Source organism: Brassica oleracea, chromosome C4 (genome assembly GCF_000695525.1).
Source record: "Brassica oleracea var. oleracea cultivar TO1000 chromosome C4, BOL, whole genome shotgun sequence".
NCBI classification, from domain to species: domain Eukaryota; kingdom Viridiplantae; phylum Streptophyta; class Magnoliopsida; order Brassicales; family Brassicaceae; genus Brassica; species Brassica oleracea.
In genome coordinates, this window is record NC_027751.1 from 26131942 (window position 1) to 26153608 (window position 21667).

At 38.4% G+C, this 21667-nt stretch overlaps 1 protein-coding gene across 1 annotated transcript; it reads left to right on the forward strand.

The window, feature by feature from the left end:
* Positions 1–1909: 1909 nt before the first annotated feature.
* Positions 1910–3449, forward strand: LOC106340663. Its single transcript, XM_013779506.1, has 5 exons — positions 1910–2148; positions 2250–2426; positions 2520–2594; positions 2727–2867; positions 3067–3449. Exons 1-5 carry the CDS (start codon positions 2146–2148, stop codon positions 3397–3399), a joined length of 729 nt encoding a protein of 242 aa, XP_013634960.1. The 5' UTR covers positions 1910–2145; the 3' UTR covers positions 3400–3449.
* The last annotated feature ends 18218 nt before the right edge of the window (positions 3450–21667 follow it).

Sequence of the window (21667 nt, forward strand, 5' to 3'; positions counted from 1 at the left end):
TTGACGTGGTCTTTACGACGAAATGATCTACTTCGTCTTTACGACGAAATATATTTCTCGCTAAGTTACGACGAATTAGCGAGGAAATATGTGTTACGACAGATGAGTAACGAGCAAACGTGGTTCCTCGCTAATTCGTCGTAAAGCCTCTTTTACGACGAACTCACGAGGAAAACCGCCCTCGTTAAGATTATGTTTTCTTGTAGTGTTAGGATTTAGGGTATATGATTTAGTATTTTGCTAACGGTTTAACAATATTTATTTAATTATTTTTTTGTAACTATTTTTAATAAAAATATAATCTTATTTGAAAATTCAATTTTGTATCTTTTTTAAAAATATATAAAATATCAAATACTCAAATACTATTGGTTGATGAATCTAGAGATTCACTCTAGAGGGTGAACTCAAGAATTTATCCTAATTTAACTACCTAATTGATTGACACATAAATTATGAGTTTTTTTTTAATTATTACAAAATTGAAGTTACATTTTTTTTTAAGTTCTCAGTTAATATACCGGGGGATTATATGCCATCAAGTATGAAAAAGAATCCCAAATCAGAGTAATCAATCGTAATGAGCCGATAGAGTAGCCCAATGGATGTGTAAAACGCCCAAGCCCATGTAGATAATCGAAAATGACGAAATAACCCCTCAGTAACGAAAAAGAAAGCTTTCAACGAGAAAGGACAGCTGGGTAGATCGAATCGGATCAGATCAAAAGCAGTGTGCGTCGTCTTATGCCTGAGGCTGCTGCTCGTCCTCCGTACCAACAACTCTGTCCCATCCTCTCTCTCTCAACAGTCAACACTTATTTAAAAAAAAATTTCCTTTTCATTTTTTTTTAATTCGTACTATTCAAATTGATAGTTGCGATTTTTTTCTAAATTATGTAAAACAAAAACAATATAGGAGGCCTAGTGTGAATAAGTATTTTTAGTAGTATAAGCGGGCAAAGAACTAATTTGCACTGGTATTCGAGAAGCGTACAGCTGTGTGACATGAGGTCTAGGCGGCCCTCTTGCTTCTTGGAATTTGCTCTCTCTATTTTTCTAATTCAATATACATTTATGTTTTTAGTTATAAATGGTGCTTAATTTAATTTTTGTTTGGATGCTAATGGTTACATTCTTAGCTTTTGGAATGGACTAGGAATACTAAACTGAGTTTGTTATTCACATATACAATATCTGTTTTATGCAATTAACAGAAAGATAATTTGTTTTTAGTAGGTATGTCTGGTTTTACGAAAGTGCCATTGGTAAAATGAAAAGTAGACTGTTGGGGAGAGTCTTGTCATGTAGCACTTTTTCACAGTATACACAGACTAACAAATAAAATAAATACGCTAAAAACTTATATACATAAGATTTGATACCCATAGAACAATAACCAAACATTTGTTCCGATCTTAAAATTATTTTATGCAGACTACAAAAAAGAGCAAATATTAATTTTGACACTAATTGATCTTTAGAGCACCCTTAACCCTTAGCAATTTTATAATTAAAAAAAAGGAAAGAAAAGAAAAAGAAGAAAAAGCAGCGGTTAATTAGACGTCACAAGTTACTGTTGCTTACACTGTTTGCAGATCCCACTAATACATGGCGATCCGTCATTGATTATTTAAAAAAAAAAAATTTTAGACAAATATTTTTTTTTGATTTTTTTAAGCGCCCCACTTAGGCAACTTTATGTTAATGATGCTCTTAACATGTTAAACTTTATTAACACGGAACCATTTTATTAATTCCATATTAAACACTGCTAACGTAGGTCAAAGGTCTTTTCATCTACAACTATTTGAGGTAATGATAATTATCAGTTTTGATCATTGAGTGTTCTCATCTACACACGTAACCTCAAATAGACCTGATCCTAATTCCTATTTGATCATAAGTTCTCTAATCAAACAATTAAAAACACATTAATTAACGAAGAGATTGCACATCCTAGGCTCGAGATGACTCATTTAAATTAAGCATTAAGCTAGTAGTCACTCTCTCCAGGCGCCGTTCTCTCTTTTCTCTCTCTCTCTCCTTCTGGGAATGGTAACTCAATTTCACCACTGAGAGCTCAAAATTCGCTTACTTCATCCCCTTCCCCGAGTAAACCACCTCACATAGACAGAAAGTTGTGTCATGGTGCGTTATGATCACTTTTTTCGTTCTGGGTTCGGATAAAGTTTTAATTTTTTAGACAAAAGATTCGAAATTGAAACATGGGTCTTGGTTCAATTTTGCAGATGGAAACAAAAGAATTCCCTGCATGGCTTGAGGTTTTGCTTAAGGAGAAGTTTTTCAACGCTTGTTTGGAGCATGAAGCAGTTAAGAAGAACGAGAAGAACATCTTGTGTATTGACTGTTGTCTTTCCATCTGCCCTCACTGTCTCCCTTCACACAACTCTCATCGTCTTCTTCAGGTCTCCTTTGAAAACAAAACAAAATTTTCACTTATTTTTTTTTCAAATTATCGTTCAAAGTTCTGAACTTTCCGATACTGTAATCTTTTGTAGATAAGAAGGTATGTGTATAACGACGTTTTGAGAGTAGAGGATGGTTCCAAGCTAATGGACTGCTCTTTAATTCAGGTTTAATTACACTTAATCCACTAATTTACATGGGTTCATGTGCCCTAAGTATACTGCTAGTACGTTGCTTTCAATTAATACGCGTTTCTTTATCGTTTTGTGTGTATGTGTTGTTGATGATGATGATTAAAGCCATACATAACGAACAGTTCAAAGGTTGTGTTCATCAATGAACGTCCACACTCACGACAGTTTCGTGGCTCCGGCAACTTCTGCTACACCTGTGACCGGTCTCTCCAGTCTCCTTACGTCTTCTGCTCTCTCTCCTGCAAGGTTACTAATCTAAAGAAACATCCTTTTTCGTTAATTACGTTTTCATTTTAAATTTCATCAAATACCCAATTCGATTCATCACTTTTCTTACATCTGGGTCGACTTTGGATTTTTGGTTTGTTACTTTTTCGATGCACCATTAAAGTTAAACGCGTGTACGAATAATTAATGGAAATTTTGTTTTTTTTTTAAATTGTAGATTAGTGACGTCATAATGAGACAAAGAGGACTCTCGGGGTTTCTCCACGTCTGCAACTATCTTCAATTAACGGACGAAGGAGCAACAACATCTACTACGCCTAGCTCCACGCTCGAAGCAACAGATTCAGGCGGTGACGGAGGAGTGGACATGTTCTGGTGTCAGGCGCTCGCTTGCACCGCGTCAACTGAAGTCGTTAGGAAGAAGAGAAGCAGCTTGACGGCGACTTGCGGGAGAGTCACGACGGCGGTTGCTTCGACCAACACGGAAGCTCCGGTGAACTTTTTCAACCGGAGGAAGAATACTCCACCGCAACGAGCACCGCTCTATTAGGTCCGTATGGTAAGTAGAATGAATACACGTAACGTAACAATATAGTCGTCTAAAAGACTAAAAGTAGTATTATGTTTTTAAATTAAAAAAATCATTATCTAAATAATCAAAGTTTAGGAAAGCAGGTCTTCTGATTTTGTCTGGTCTGTGTATGGTTTGTTTAAAGGTGGAAATTCTATGTTTATCTGTTTCGAACAATTTAAATGCATATGGAAATAATGAATAATGTCTTCGTGAGGTAATAATTTTACTTCCATGATTGCAATATTCAGTTCACTAGTATTATTTACTGCGGTGTAGTAAATTATCAACTTTCAAGGATTATGAATCTAAATCAATAAATGCCTTGGGCCGACCATATCTTTTCTTTAGCTGAGTTAAATGATACGTTTGAAAAGAGACCAAGTAAAACAGTGATGGAGAACTACACTAGTTCGTATATAGTCTAAAAACGTGGCTGCAAAATAATTTACGATAGTCCCGTCTTATAGATTCTAAAGAAAATATAGGTTACACAACTTATAAATGAATCATTTGATATCAGTTGGTTGGTAATAAATGTGACACAAGATTTTTCAGAAAATCTTTCCACGATAAGAGTGTGTTTTGTGGTATGTGAATATGAGATTTGTCTGTATGCATAATGTTTTTTGTGTTTATGCACGAATGAAAATTGAATAATTGGGTAGAAAAGAAGACAAAAAGATTGGGACAGACATTATGGATAAACGTGAAATTGTGAATGTTTTCTGAGGCAAATAGTCTTTGCTCTCCTGCTTCCCTGGACCACCTTTCTCCTTTCCACTTCTCTACTTCCTCTTAATATTTTCTCGTTCTTAGACCCATATGAATACTAATAATAATGCTCTGCTCAATACTATTGCTCTATTTATGCTTCTTTTTTTTGAACTGCATGCTCTATTTGTGTATATTAATAAGTACACGCTATGTATTTGATAAAAAAAAGTTAAAAAAAAAAGAGAGCTATGTATTGACCAAAAAGATTAAAATAATTAGTAAGTTTGTAAAGTTAAAGTTAATTCAAAATTCACTAAAATGAAAACGGAAACCGAGTTTTGCTGCTTTGTAGATTTGAATGCGACAGGCCATTTGTGTGCACTGGAACTTGAACCATATATAATAAAATAGTTTCCACAAATGCTTGGAGTTTGAAACTAGTCTATAACGTAGTAACGGATATCGAGTTTTGCTACTTTTGTGCAAATATGAGATAGTATTAAAAAGAGCAACGAAGTTCGTACCGGGCCTAGCGAGGAGGTTTGTTGGGCAGAACAGTCTAAAGAGTAGTAGCTTCAAAATGGTCAAAAAACAAGTAGACCTTCTAACGCAGAAGGAGGCTTCCAAGATGGTGAAGAGATCCACTTCCTCTTACGATGTGGAAACTGACAAACTTGATTTGATTTCTAAGGATAATGACACGGTTTTGACCGATGCGAGTCTCACTAACACGACCAAGGTGTCTAAGAACCTGTTTAAATACATCAAAATATGACAATTATTATGTAATTTCTCACAGTATGGAACCTGTTTAAATACATGAAAATATAACAATTATAATGAATGTGCTCTTATGTTGTTGTAATCAAGGAAAAAGATGTTGCTTACTGTAAGTATTGCTTTGCCACATCTTGAAGAAGTCTAACAAGATATTCACACTATATTTACATTAACATTATTAACATTCTGACAAGTTTCCTGAGTTTCCAACTTAAAACCAATTGGCAATTAGTGGATTGACCCAAGTCTTTTGTATATTATTCATGTCTCATTCATATTTTCAATGTGGGATGTTCTCTCCAACACTCTCCCTCGAGATAATAGTGCGTATAACCATTAATCTCGCATAATCCATCATACCCCCTTGAGACAATGCTCTTTTTTTTTCTAGCAATCTCGGCGAAACCGAACCTTCTATGGGCCATCAGCTAATGGGATGATCGTGCCACTGTTCGGGCCGGATTTGGGTCAGGTGTTGGACCCGCTCTGATACCATGACAAGTTTCCTGAGCTTCCAACTTAAAACCAATTGGAAATTAGTGAATTGATTCAAATCCCTTATATATTATTCATGTTTCATTCATATTTTCAATGTGCGATCTTCTCTCGCAGTAGCTTACCAGAGCTTTCTCCCAGATGTTTTCGCAAGCTCCACAATATAACAAAGAGATAGTAGTATTTTTAATTAACCAAACCCCTAAACCGATAAACATAGTATATGTAAGTGATACCTTGCTTCAGCGTATGAAGCCATGTCATTGATAGCCGCGTTCACTTTCTCTACGGTGAGACTTCTTCTCATGTATCTTTTGTTTTCAGGGAAACAACATTTCAGAAACTCAATGTGCATTTCCATAAAACATTAGTAAAGTGTACTTACGATGAGAGGGAACTAAGTTCTTCAACAGTTGTGTACCAAAGCGGAGGAGCCACGAGGCCCACGACCTTTCTTCTCCTGAAAACGAAATCCAAAGATTAACCATACACAAGATAATTTTGATTGGCAAGTGTTTTAGAAGTGCCGTAAGATTTCTCTACAGCTTAAATTATTTCTACAGCACAAAATTTTGGCAATCATGCTTTTTAAAGATTTTTTAGTGTTACAGATTTTTCTTTTCTTTTTATTTATTTTTAGCTGTGCAAAGCCATAAGTCTAGAGCACTTATTTTTTACTTTAGAAAATTTATATGTACGTCTTTGAATCTTTTTAAACCTACAGCTAATATTGTACAGCAAAATTATCTACAGCCAGAGCAAAAAAAATCTACAGATTTATTTTTAAAGTAAAAATATAAAGCTAAAGCTCTTTCCAATCATCCCCAATAGAATGCATCACCACTAGCTAAAGTCTCTTTGGCCAAGAACAAAGTATATATCTAGGACTGGACATTTTATCCCTTAAATTTTATTCGATCTATTATTTGCTTTGATTTGATCTGAAAAATCTGGATATCCATAAAATTTCGAATCAAAGCAAATACTAAAAATCAGTTTAACATATTAAAACGGAAGTACAACTAGAAATTAACCCTCACTTCACCTTTAGTATTACAAGTTTATGCCACTAGCCCTTAACCAATAACAACTCCTATATTTAAGTAATCACAATAACTAATCCATATCAATTTTTAAATAAAAAACCTGCACTAGCCTAATTTATAGAAGATTCCTTATATGTAGACTATAAAATAAATTAGAAATCTATCGATTTAATCATAAATTTTAGTTACACTTAAAACCAATATTCCACATGCCTACTTTTTTTTTTGATTTTTTTTTGGGCTTATATAAATTTTATTAATTGGGCTTATATAAATTTTATTAATTATTTTAGCCATGTTTGTTACTATTATATCATAATTACCCATTTTGATTACTTGTATGATTAGGTGGTTTAGTACAATAGATTAATATAAATCCCAAAGAAAATGTATCTATTCTATTAAAACAGCAGTATGACCAATTGATAAAAATAGGGTCTAACTAATTTTAAGAAACTGATTATTTTATAACTGCATTAATAATATTCATTTTTATTTAAAACAACTTACCGTAACTCCTTATATAACTCATAAGAATCAAACGAAAATGGTGGGACCACTTCTCTCAACTACATTGATTAACCGACGTGTAAGATGTGAATAATTATATTTTTTTTTGTTTCCAAATGTGGTTATGCCTATTCATATTACCTCAATTATAACCATCTTATATATTATGCATAATTGTGTAAGAGTAGAGGGCTAGCCGCTAGGCTACGGTGGATATTCGTTTTGTAAAGAAATGTGGACTTATTTATTCACAAAGATAAATGTATCTTATCTAGGATACCATTTGTGATATTCAGGATGTGTTTCCAAAAATCGAATATGAAAATGAGATTACCAAGATACAAGACCACTAAGCCAAGGTGTTTTTATCTCAAAAGGAGTAAGCTTTAAAAGCAACTAGATATTGACCCGCCCTTAAAAGGGCAGGTATATTTTTGTTTAATTTTTTAAAATATTTTTTAAAATTTTTAATTTCTATGTTTTTTGTTTTTTTTTAATTAATATTAATTTAATTTAATTTAATTTAATTGTTGGTAACTATACTAAGTATGTCAAGTTGCATAACTATACACTTGTGCTTTATGCATTTCGGAAATTATTTTTTAATTTTATTCCTAAAATTTGTGACATATTATATTTTTTCGTAGTTACCTAACATAATTAGTCAAGAATAATCGTACAAAAAAAATCGATTTGAAATCGACCTGAAAATTAAAGTCTCATGTTTTATTAGACATGGCATATATACTCGAAAGATTCTTAAAATGTTATATCCGAAAACTAATATCAAACCCAACCCACACCAAAAATCATGAATTTAATATATTCAGATAAATATATTTACGTAAATGGTACTATAGTCTTCACCAACTTTTAGTAAAATCACATTTAATAAATGATTTTTAACAGAATAACCTATTTACAATCTGTTAAAATAAATGAGTTTAAACGAATATTTATTTCTATTAAAAGTTTATTTAAAGCCTGTTAAAACCTATTTTAACATCATTTTAATCTAAGATTATATAGGTTTAAACCCGTTAAAACCTATTCCGTAAAACATTCAGAATTTGAATAAATTAATGTCTCGATGAATAAATCATAGCTTCTTGGGTTGAGATGTAAATTATGTTATTGTGGTGTAAAAATGATTTTTTAAAATATATCAAAGTTAATTTTAATCTAAGATTATATAGGTTAACAATTCACATTTGATATAAATTCAAAAAAGAAGGATATTTGTTATTATATATATATATATAAATGTCAGTAATATACAATTCACGTTTGATATAAACCAAAAAAAAAATATATTTGTTAATATATATATATATAACTGTCAGACTGTCAGTGATATATTTTTTCAAAAAACAAAATTGTCGGTGATATATATGTGGGTACCGAGAATTTTGGGATGGAAGTTACAAATTATGTGTTGTATAATTTGTTTATTTTGCTTTATTTAAAATGCAGTTATAAAATATTTAATTTATTTTTTAAGTAGGTTATATGGAGAAAATAATAATTGGATTAAACCTTTATTAATAGGTCATAATCATAATTTAATAGAATAGATATATATATATATATATATATATATATATATAATAACAAATATCCTTCTTTTTTGGATTTATATCAAATGTGAATTGTTAACCTATATTAGATTAAAATTAACTTTGATATATTTTAAAAAATCATTTTTACACCACAATAACATAATTTACATCTCAACCCAAGAAGTTATGATTTATTCATCGAGACATTAATTTATTCAAATTCTGAATGTTTAACACAATAGGTTTTAACGGGTTTAAACCTATATAATCTTAGATTAAAATGATGTTAAAATAGATTTTACGGGTTTTAAGTGAACTTTTAATAAAAATAAAAATTCGTTTAAACTCATTTATTTTAACTGATTGTAAATAGGTTATTCTGTTAAAAATTATTTATTAAATGTGATTTTACTAAAAATTAGTGAAGACTATAGTAACCATTTACGTAAATATATTTATCTGAATATATTAAATTCATGATTTTCGGTGCGGGTTGGGTTTGATATTAGTTTTCGGATATAACATTTTAAGAATCTTTCGAGTATATATGTCATGTCTAATAGAACATGAGACTTTGATTTTCAGATCGATTCCAAATCGATTTTTTTGTATGATTATTCTTGACTAATTATGTTAGGTAACTACGAAAAAATATAATATGTCACAAATATTTGGAATAAAACTAAAAAATAATTTCCGAAATGCATAAAGCACAAGTGTATAGTTATGCAACTTGACATACTTAGTATAGTTACCAACAATTAAATTAAATTAAATTAATATTAATTACAAAAAAAACAAAAATATAGAAATTAAAAATTGTAAAAAAATTTAAACAAAAAATATATCCGCCCTTTTAAGGGCGGGTCAATATCTAGTATATAATTAAAAGTAATAAAGGAATTAACCTATTTTATCTAATATAGTTTAAATATAACATATTGCACAAAATACATATTTTAAGAAAATATATATAATAAATGTGTATAATTTTATTATAAAAATATCATCTAATACCTATTTATCTATTCTTTTAAGAACTAATACTCCTAAATTTTACATTCCAAAAACCCTACCTCACCCCTCAACTCTAACCCCTAAATCTAGATTAGTTAACCATAGGGATATAAATATCTTTTACACTTCATTAAAAGTGATGCTAAAAAAGGTTAGTGTAAAACATAAAAAGTGGTACTATGAATTTGGTATTTGTGACAATTCCCCATAAATAATACTCCCTCTGTTTTTTAAAGATGAATGTTCTAGGATTTTCACACTTATTAAGAAACCATATTAAAACTTAGTTATTAATGCATAGTTTTTTGTAACGTTATATTTCATATATTTTTAAACCAATAGGATTAAAAGAAATGTAATTAATATTTTTGAAGCACACAATTTTTCATTATTAGTTGACAAAATATGCTTTGAATACATGAAAAATACATCTTTTGGAAACAAAATATTTCTCTAGAACATCCATCTTTAAAAAACAGAGGGAGTAGATATATAAAAACAAATAATGATAATTTACCATTATTATTATAAATCTACATTTCAATTATGACCCATCAGGATATATATAAACAACTAAAACAAATGACAATTTTAAAAAATTAATAAAATTGATTCATAAAAATTATATTAAACATTTTTTAAAAATTCGTAAGTGATAAAAATATATACAATCAATGATGTAGGGGTAGGCATTTAGTTACCCATTCTGGTTTGGTTCAGATCTTTAAGAGTTCTGTTCGAGTTTGGATAATCCATTTAAATTATCTTTAAACTTTTAAAATTCATATATAATTTAAAATAAAAATAATATAACATATAAATTTGAGCAATGTAAGCACAATTTCCTAAATTTAAAATAAAAATTGGTTTGGTTTGAATATTTCAATGTGAAAAATATATTTTAAGTATTCTGGGTGTTTTGAATATCGTTTAGCTACTTTAAATATTTACTTTCGACTAATTTTTGACCAGCTCTACAATCAGGTAAGAAAAAATTTGATCAATATAAAAATTTTAGAAAACACCCGCGCGGATGAGCGGATCAGAATCTAGTATACATTAAAAACGAAGCAAATCACAAATACTAAAATTTTAAGAACCGGATATCCGCTCCGCTCCGACATGTATATAAATACACACATATTGATTAAATGTAGATTTTTAAATGTATGAGCTTATATAATTTTTATTTTAACATATGATTTAATAAATTATATTCACATTATTAGTTATAAAAGATTAAAATAAAAAAAAGAGAAGAATTTTTTTTATGATATCTATAACTTTTTCTTAAGATTGTCTTTCTTATAACTAATTTTAAAATTTAAAACATATAGGTTCACTGCTTCTTTTATTTTATATTTTATATATCTAATAAAAATATTTGAAAGAAAAAAATTATGAAAAAAATTATCTTGTAAATATCTGTAAATACTTACATACCGGATGTATTTTTTCGGAGCAAAGCGTATCGAAATATTTGACATCCATAACATACGAAGCAAATCACAAATACCTCATAGATCTTAAACAGAAATCTGTTCATGCATTTTGACATTTTCTCGGAGCAAACTCGTATAAAAACAACAACTAATCTTAGTCTAGATTATTCCCAAAACCATAGGATATACCAAGATAATGAAAGTAAAAGGCTACTTAATGTATAAATATATACCATCTATTTATTTCTGAATTCAACATTGTAGTCTTGTCAGGAAAGTGTGAGGGTGCATAAACACACATCTTCTGCAACTTCCCTTGTTGTTTCAGTGATGCCTCAATAAGTTTCTACAAGCAACATCAAGTTTCGATTTTTCAGTAGTAATAAACGAAACCTAGGTCCAGATGTACACTAACCTAATCAATTACACAAACTAAACACACTGTTTCTAGAATCTAATTTCGAAATCAAAGGAAGTTATCAAGCCGTACCTTGGCTTTTGGGATAGCTTTGGTTTCTTCACGTAGCCATCGACAGTACTTGAAGCTCCATCGAGCTTAACTATGTGTCGATCGCCGCTAAATCGGGGATGATGCTCGCCGGATACACTGTAGCAAAAAAATCTAAGTTAGGTCAATCAAATGGACATAGAGAACAAAGTGATAATAAAACTCGACTTACTGTTCCGGGCGATAACGAGTTCCTGCAACTCGCTGACTCGTTTGTTGAAGGAAGCTATCAACACTGCTGGGAAAAAAAATTCCATGAAAAGATTACTCCAAGCTTTCGGGTTCCTGCCTCCAGCTTCCGGGTTCTTGTCCCCAGGTTCCGGTTCCTACCCCCGGATCTAGGTCTCTGCCTCCGGGTAGGGGTCCTGGCCTCCAGCTTCCAGGCCGAGTGAATTATCCTGTCTTAGGATAAATGGAAATCTTCCTTTAATAAGATAACTAGTTTGGGCAAGAGGGAATCTCCCTAAATACAAGAGAAAGAGGAAGTATTCAAATACATATCACATTCCTTAAGAAAAAGAGAAATATTATCTAAGGATATAATGAATATTTCCAAATCCAAAGAGGAGGCACGACCTCCACTATAAATATATGTTTCTAAACCTAAAGAAAGGGGTCTACGACGTCCATGACCAGAGCTCATCAACTCCACAGCCGCCAAGGCGAAATTTCACACCTAGAAGACCTTCTTCTTCGATAGGCCTATGATAGGCAGATCCCGGTGATTACTATCAAACAGATGAAGATATATGCTCACTGCAGCACGTCTACAACTCTACTTACTGGCTCAGGCCACGGTCTCCAGCTCATCCGAAGGGTCCCTTCATACTCACTGAAGCACCTCGACACATCATGCTCACTGCAGCATATCGACAGGTCTACCATCTGTTCCGGCCATGTGCCCCCAAGAACATATGACTTCTACCAACTACAGAGCTACGTGCTCCCAAGGTTATGTGCCCATTAGGCCATGTGCTCACTAGAACCCCGTGCTCCCTAGGCCACATGCCTCCATTAGGCTATGCGCCTCCATCAGGCTATGTGCCTCCATCAGGCTACGTGCCTCCATCAGGCTACGTGCCTCCATCTAGGCTCCGAACCCATCTAGGCTCCATGCCTCCATATACATGAACTACGAACGGCTTGATCCCCCCCCCCTGAAGGGTACGTAGGAAATCTCCACTGAAGGATGCAGCTATAAATCCAAACACCTTCCATGGTCACGTGCATAGATACCCAAGGACCGACCTTGGTAACCGGAACCATCAAGTACAGATCAGGAGGACCCCAAGGACCGACCATGGTAGCCGGAACCATCGATCATAGATCATGAAGACCCCGCGATCTTCACTATCGATAGGCGGCCCCCGCCTAACGACCAATCTCACCTGCTGTTACTAAGGCACCGGTGACCTATACTGGCCCATACCCATATGGCAGTATCCAAAGAGCAGGGTCTCCTGGTTTATCAACTATCAAAGCAGGAGAATACACTAAACGATGTGTCTCCTTCCTCCTATCATTCCGTAGAGCTGAGCACGGATCGCTTGTACACAAAAATCCCTAACAGTTTGGCGTTAGAAGGAGGGGCAGTTTTAAACTAATTGATAATGTGATAGGCGGAAGAGACATTAGATCTATTCCTGTAAAATCTCTCAGCCTAGCCACCTGGGGGCAAGAAACAACTTCTTCTCACTGGACCTATGGTTTGCACGGCTGGAAACACCTCCCCATGGGAGGGTAGCACCATGCTAACATCAGTAGCAAGATCCAATAAGGGAATTACCTACTAGTTCCTGCTAGTCCCTGCTGGTCCCGGGCCAAAACCACAAGTCATACATCTACAGTCTTTGGTTCCTGCTGGTCCCAGGCTTAAACCACAAATCAGACCTCTACAGTCGTTGGTTCCTACCGGTTTCGGGTTCCAACCTCAAAGCCGACCTCTACAATCTTTGGTTCCTACTGGTTCCGGGTCTTAACTATATATCAAGCCTCTACAACCTTTGGGCCTGTCGTGAGTAATCATCACCAACATCAATATCAGCGGGTAATCAACCAGCACCAATATAGCAAGCCCTAGACGCCATCAACGCTTCCAGATAGGAGGATTCAGAAGAAGAGCTCCTGGAAATACTGCAGGCATACCGGACAACCACTAAGAGGTAACTGGAGAACCACCTTTCTCTTTAGGTTCTAGAATCTAAGTGATAGTGGAATCCAAGATAAGCTTGATAGCTAGGTTGATAGAACGCCTTTGAGTACTCATCGAATTCCATTGGAGTTGTTCCGCGAAGAAACCCTGCCTAAGTGCCGAGAATACTGCTGCTCTACCTCCTGCAAAGGAGCCAGGGAAAATGCTAATACTACATCTAGGAGTGTTGGTCTTCATACCCTCCACTCATTCGGACCAAATGGGAGTAAAAGAAGCCGGAGAACACATGTTCCCGCTACTATTCATCCAAAAGGAAAAGCAAAACCTCTGGGTTCCGGGCTCCAGCTTCCAGGTTCCGGATCCCAGCTTCTGGGTTTCGGGTTCCGGGTTCCAGCTTCCAAGTTTCAGATCCCAGCTTCTAGGTTCCGGATCCAGGGTTCTGATCACCTTACTACCATTTTTCCTGGCCATGTACCCTGATATACCTCTGAGGAAGACATGACCACGAGGAAAGCAGGGGCAGATGAGCTAAGCGTTAACCCACGGGGTTACACGCATCAACAACTCCCATCAACATTCCTGTGGCAAAGAAGATTCAAGATGAGGCGACGAGTCATCGAACGACGTCCAGAAAATGCTGAAAGTGGCTCACCCAAGGGGAAGCAGAGAGCAGCCTAGCCGTTAAAATACATCGTGAAACGCTGAGAGTGACTCACCCAAGCGGGGGCAGAGAGCAGCTAGAACGAGTCATCGAACGACGCCTGCAAAGAAGGAAATCCAAGGAATATGAGAAAATCAATATTTGTGGATGATCAATCATCTCCTGATACGTGATAGAATACGCCAACCCCTGCTATCCAAACAACGGATTCCGACTCCAAACCCAGGTCAATCCCTGCCTATGGACCAATCTGAGTCCAAAATCATATGAGACCATGTCAACCCATACTCTCCAAGCCCAAGGACGGAGAAGTATTATTGCTTTACCTGAAAGAACAGAAGCACACAGGGAGTGCCGTCCTGGTGCAAAGAGCAAACATATTGCTCCATATGCCATAGGTACAAAGGTCATTGGCAAGGCAGACAGAGAAGCTCACCAGCATCCGGGAACCTCCATGTCTCAAAAGGTTCTACCCCTAAACCTTCGGGTTCCTGGAGGATAAATTCCAGAACCACCGGGCCTCAGGAGGATATTTCCGCAATCGCCGGATTTCAAGAGTATACATCCAAGATTACAAAAGGGAAAGACTTGAGACCAGCTAAGAGTACCCAAAACTGCAGGACCACGCGTCCCACAAAAGTTCTATTACCACGAAGTTATCCTTTATATCTTGAAGGCACTCCGAACGGTTCCACAGAAGGCAACATGTGCTATCTCGACAACAACCCACGTCTAACCGACATCGAGAGTGGTCCATATCCAGAGGACGGAGTGCGATGTTGTATAAAATCAACTCTCCTACAGGTTCAAACACGGCAAGCTTACGTTGATGCCCACTGAAGCATCGAACGTCTCTCCATCAGGTCTTGCGCCAACCAGGAGAGAACTACTTCAGGCCACGAGCCCCATGAATAAGTCTTGACATCCAATGGAATGCAACCAAGACCTTGAACCTCGCTGGGTCATCTCTAAGCAAGTCTAGAACTTGGAAACGTCTACTAGACCCCGGTCTATCCCGGAAAAATTTGTTCTCCTCCAGGTTTGAACGCGGTCTAGACCTAAGAAGAACCTTGGAAAGAAAGATTACTGGAGCGATATCCTACCCAGGGGAAGCCTGCTGAGAATGAGCAACTCCGGTTAACTTGAGTGCACAGGTTATTCCCCGAGTTGGAAGGTGAAATCGAGAAATAAGGGGCAAACTGGTTGGAAAATATCATCAAGGCCTCGGGCAGGACACCGGCCTCCAGGTTCCTGTTGAGAGAAGCTCCGGCTTCGACCCCTGCATCCATCCCTGCCTCCAGATCAATAAAAGGGATTACTATATCCTATGATCTTGCGCATAAGTGAAAAACCCACACATATGACGCATGTAAAATATTTGACAATCACAGGAATGGGGTAGCACAAGCCATAGTATGCGGTCAAATATAGTACTCCTGCTCAAGAGCCTACTCCCATGCGGGATACGGTGTACATATAATGCAAAGTACTGCCTGAGGAGCTTATACGCTTTCTCTCAGGCATGGAGCATATTACATATAATACAAAAGTACTGCATGAGGAGCTTACACGCTTACTCTCAGGAAGGGAGCATATTACATATAATGAAAGGTAGTGTCTGAGGAGCTTACATGCTTACTCTCAGGCAGGGAGCATATTAAATACAAACGCAAAAGTACTGTATTCAAACTCAGAGTTTGTACAGGGAGCGATAATGGGTATGAGACATAAAGTAGGAATGGGTCTGCGCAAGCCTAAGTATGCTGTCGAAACTACCTAAAACCCCTGTGCAGCCTAAGGCGCATCGGGGTCCCTAGAGTACCATTGTGAAAAGTACCTGTATTAAAACGCTACGAGCTACACAATACAGGGAACACATGGTATATATTCATTGCAAAAGTACTGTGAAATACATGGAGCAATCTAAATCCTGCTTCTCTAGACGTGGAAAGCAGCGTAAGCCTGGCAATTGGGTCATAACACCCACACCAACACCCTCTAAGCCTGTCAGTGACTTCCTGCAGAAGTAGAATACAACATAGGAACTTGATAGTGGCCAGCTTCGGACAGGCAGTATGCGAAATCCGAACATGTACCGGGAGTAGTCTTGCCTAGGAAGGCGGAGTACGGTCCATGCAAAACCAAATATTTCGGGTTCTTACGAAGTCTGGGTCTAAAGATAACCTTCGGGTTATTAGATCAGAACCCCCGGGTTATTAAGAACCTTCGGGTCCCCATGCAGTCTCCGGTTCCTGAAAAGATCTTAGGGCCTGGAAAAGGTAAACCTCCAGGTTCTTATATAACTCCGGGTTCAAAACGACCTCCGGGTCTAGAGGAACCTCCGGGTTCCCAAGCGACCTCTGGGTCCAGAGCAACCTCCGGGTTCCCAAGCGACCTCCGGGTCCAGAGCAACCTCCGGGTTCAAAACGACCTCCGGGTCTAGAGGAACCTCCGGGTTCCCAAGCGACCTCTGGGTCCAGAGCAACCTCCGGGTTCCCAAGCGACCTCCGGGTCCAGAGCAACCTCCGGGTTCAAAACGACCTCCGGGTCTAGAGGAACCTCCGGGTTCCCAAGCGACCTCTGGGTCCAGAGCAACCTCCGGGTTCCCAAGCGACCTCCGGGTCCAGAGCAACCTCCGGGTTCAAAACGACCTCCGGGTCTAGAGCAACCTCCGGGTTCAAAATGACCTCCGGGTCCAGAAGGAACCTCCGGATTCCCAAACGACCTCCGGGTCTAGAGGAACCTACGGTTTCCCAAACGACCTCTGGGTCCTAAATGCGACCTCCGGGTCCTAAATACGACCTCAGGGTCTGAAGGAACCTCCGGGTCTTTATTTGACCTCAGGGTCTGAAGGAACCTACGGGTTCCCAAACGACCTCCGTGTCCTTATTCGACCTCAGGATCCTAAATACGACCTCAGGGTCTGAAGGAACCTCCGGGTTCCCAAACGACCTCTCGGTCCTTACTCAACCTTCGGGGTCCAAGTAAAATCTCAAGATCTAAAGGAGAACCTCCGGGTTCCCACAAGACCTCTGGGTCCAGATACGATCTCAGGATCTAAAGGAGATACTCCGGATTTCCACATGGCCTCCGGGTCCAAAAGTGACCTTCGGGTTCATAAAACACCTCCGGGTTATAAACAGCCTCCGGGCCAGAAACGAAGGTCCATGGACCCTTCGTAGGAGAATTTATATCGATAGAAACCAACCTAAGGGAGGTGGAATGCGATATACGTCTGAAAGTTAACGAACATATAGACAGATGTTGATAGTGGCCTACTTACGAGTGGCAGAATGCAACATCTAGAAAACGACATTGATAGTGGCCTACCTACGGGGGCAGAGTGTAATGTCGCACACGATTAAGAGCAGCCTACTCACAGGGGCAGAGCTCGATATAACACCTTAGTACCCCCGGGTCCAAAAGGGCTACATCCTAAAACCTCCGGGTTTGAAGAAGGGATTCACCCTACAGCTTCCGGGGTCCAGGACGAGAGTCCATCCAGCCTCTGGGTTTCAGGACGAGAGTCCATCCAGCCTCCGGGTTCGAGGACGAAAGTCCATTCAGCCTCCGGGTTCCGGGACAAGAGTCCATCCAGCCTCCGGGTTCGAGGACGAAACTCCATCCAACCTCCGGGTTCCAGGACGAAAGTCCATCCAGCCTCCGGGTTCCAGGACGAAAGTCCATCCAGTATCCAGGTTCCTGGGCGAAAGTCCATACAACCTCCGATTTATGAAGAATCGCACCCACGAGCCATGAGTTTCAGAAGGATGTATCTCTAAATCTTCAGATTCTGGGAAAACATGCCCAGGATCCTCCAGGAAAGCACGACACAAGGCCATCCTAGCATTTCTTGTAGCTTACCTCCGGGGGAAGATTGTAATATTACATAGTTGAGAGTGGCCAAGAATCAATGGCAGAGTTCAACTAGTGGTTCCACCTTCTCCATTCGGCATGGACATTACCGCAAACAACATGTCCAAGAATTCTACTCCGGTACCAAGAGTCAACTAGGTTATCTCCGAGTACAAGGACGAACATGCTGAACGTCCTCCCTTCCAAAAGTCAAGGTACAATCCCGGGATGAGGCAAGAAGCTACAGCTACAAATCCAAAACCTCAAGGAGCATCAAGTATGCTAAAACGGCGCGAAGACCTGAATGAAAGTCCATTACAGCTTTCACAAGCTCAAGAGGCGCAAGCAAGGCTAGTAGAATCAAGCACGAGTATCCTCAGTTTCAGCCTCCGGGTCTTATTAAGCCCCCTCATCCCCTTAATCCTTAGCCTTGCCAAAATTCTCCCTCTTAGAATTCTTGGGTCCTGACCCATACACTCCTCCACACGATTCATGGAACCAGAGAGCCTCCAGAAATGCAAACTTAATTCTGCCTGAACTAAAGCCGAGTATAGCTACAGGAGCAACATAAGAATTTGGGGTATGAGCAGAAACATCACCCTTTATGCATACGTTCTCGGTTTCTCCATCAAACTTTCAGCCAACTCCGACCAATCCCCACCATGGGGGCAACGTCTCATCCTTATAAAGGAGAAGAAGAAAGTCTTACAAGCTCAACTTGACCCCGTGTGACAGTGATGTCCTCCCTTAGAGCATTTACTAGGTCCTACATGGTGGTTCTTCCTGATTATCCACTTCCAGGCCATCGGAATCAAGGGTACAACTACATCCACGTGACCATCCTCATTCAGACCAAACAGATGCCCATTGAAGCATATTTGTAAGTATATCTACATTCGTCCAGGCCGTGACATCATGCCCACTGGGTTCACCGATGAATACGCTACCTGATCTAGACCACATGTATTATCGAATCAAGGATTATTGCCCATTCTCCAGGCGATATATCTCAATCAGGCTGTGAATCCCTTCGGACCGACCGCAAGTACATCCGAGCACTATTGACAAGGGAGTTTGATGGCTTAGGCTAAAGCCGACGTCCTACTCCAAATTCAACAAGCTTGATACCATGGTGAGGCTCACGAAGTCCTATGAAGAAAATCATGTTATTTCCTGCCTTCAAACATGAAACCAGAAAATAAAGGGCAAACTGTTGGAGAAAAATATTCCATGAAGAGATTACTCCAGCTTCTGGGTTCCTGCCTCCAGGTTCCAGGTTCATGCCACCAGGTTCCGAGTTCCTACCCCCGTGTCTGGGCCCCTGCCTCCGGGTCTGGGTCCCTGCCTCCAACTTCCAGGCCGAGTGAATTATCTTGCCTTAGGATAAATGAAAATCTTCCTTTAATACGATAACCAGCTTGGACAAGAGGGAATCTCCCTAAATCCGAGAGAAAGAGGAAGTATTCCAATACATATGACCTTCCTTAAAAAAAAAGGAAATATTCTATTATCTGAGGATATAATGAATATTTCCAAATCCAAAGAGGGAGGCACGACCTCCACTATAAATATAGGTTTCTAAACCTAAAGAAAGGGGTCCACGACGGGCATATCCCGGCGATTAGTATCAAACATATGAAGATATATGCTCACTGCAGCACGTCTACAACTCTACGTACTGGCTCAGGCCACGGTCTCCAGCTCATCCGCAGGGTCCCTTCGTACTCACTGAAGCACCTCGACACATCATGCTCACTGCAGCATATCGACAGGTCTACCATCTGTTCCGGCCATGTGCCCCCTATAACAGATGACTTCTACCAACTACAGAGCTACGTGCTCCCAAGGCTACGTGCCCATTAGGCCATGTGCCCACTAGAGCCCCGTGCCTCCATCAGGCTACGTGCCTCCATCAGGCTACGTGCCTCCATCAGGCTGCGTGCCTCCATCAGGCTACGTGCCTCCATCTAGGCTCCGTGTCCATCTAGGCTCCGTGCCTCCATATACATGAACTACGAACGGCTTGATCCCCTCCCCTGAAGGGTACGTATGCAATCCCCACTGAATGATGCAGCTATAAATCCAAACACCTTCCATGGTCCCGTGCATAGATACCCAAGGACCGACCTTGGTAACCGGAAGCATCAAGTATAGATCAAGAGGCCCCTAAGGACCGACCTTGGTAGCCGGAACCATCGATCATAGATCATGAAGACCCCGCGATCTTCACTATCGATAGGCGGTCCCCGCCTAATGACCAATCTCCCCTGCTGCTACTAAGGCACCGGTGACCTATACTGGCCCATACCCATATGGCAGTATCCAAAGAGCATGATCTCCTGGTTTATCAACTGTCAAAGCAGGAGAATACACTCAACGACGCGTCTCTTTCCTCCTATCATTCCGTAGAGCTGAGCACGGATCGCTTGTACACAAAAATCCCCTAACAAACAGATCTAGAGAAGATCCAGCTTGCTTCCCCTCCATTCTCCAGTCTCCAATCCACACTATCTTGATCCCCCTTCTCTCGCTTTTAGATTTTACAAATTGGAGTTTACTGTTTACATGACTTTCTTTCTGGCGGGAAATTTAAACCATAGTGGACTTACATGCCATTATGACTAAACTTTAGTTACTTACATGCATACAGACAAATTTAAACCATAGTGGACTTACATGCCATTATGACTAAATTTAAACCATAGTCGATAAAGTGAGCCATCACTACCAAAGGTTTTTAAACTATTTTAACGTCCACCGAGCTAGATACATAACTTCGGTGCCTTTCTAGTTTTACTGGCTTTGTTCATGAAGTAAAAAAAGGAGCAGAGTACTATGAGATTATATACTGAGCATAAACATATCTCAAATTTTACTTTGTATAAACTAGGCATGAGCGTTTATAAATCAGAAATTCGAACCAAACCGAAAAAAATTGAATTCTATCTCACTATAAGAAGACAGGGGGATTCTGATGGCCGAAATCGTCGGAAATTCGTCGGAATAGACCGATTCCGACGAATTTCTGACGAACCCGTCCGTCGGTATCGTTTCGTCGGAAAAAAAAAATTCGTCGGAATTTCGTCAGAACTTCCGACGACTTTCTGACGAATACCGAGAAACGTCATTCTGACGAACTTCCGACGATATTACGATGCGGATACACGAGACCAGAGTTCATCGGAAAAACTACGTACCGACGGAGAACGTTCCTCGGACACTTCCGACGTAGAGTGTTCCTCGGTGCATTCCGACGAACGAGGTTCGTCGGTAAATTCCGACGGATATATGTCCGTCGGTATATTCCGACGACCACTGTCCGTCGGTATATACCCATTTTTTTTTCAAATTAATTTTGCATTTTTATATATTTTTTGATATTAATAAATTTAAAAAATCAGAAATTTAAAACTAATAATATTATAAAATTTAAATTCATAAAAACCGAAATAGGAAAAAAACATTCATAAAGTTTAAAATTCATACAAACCGAAATAAAAAAAAA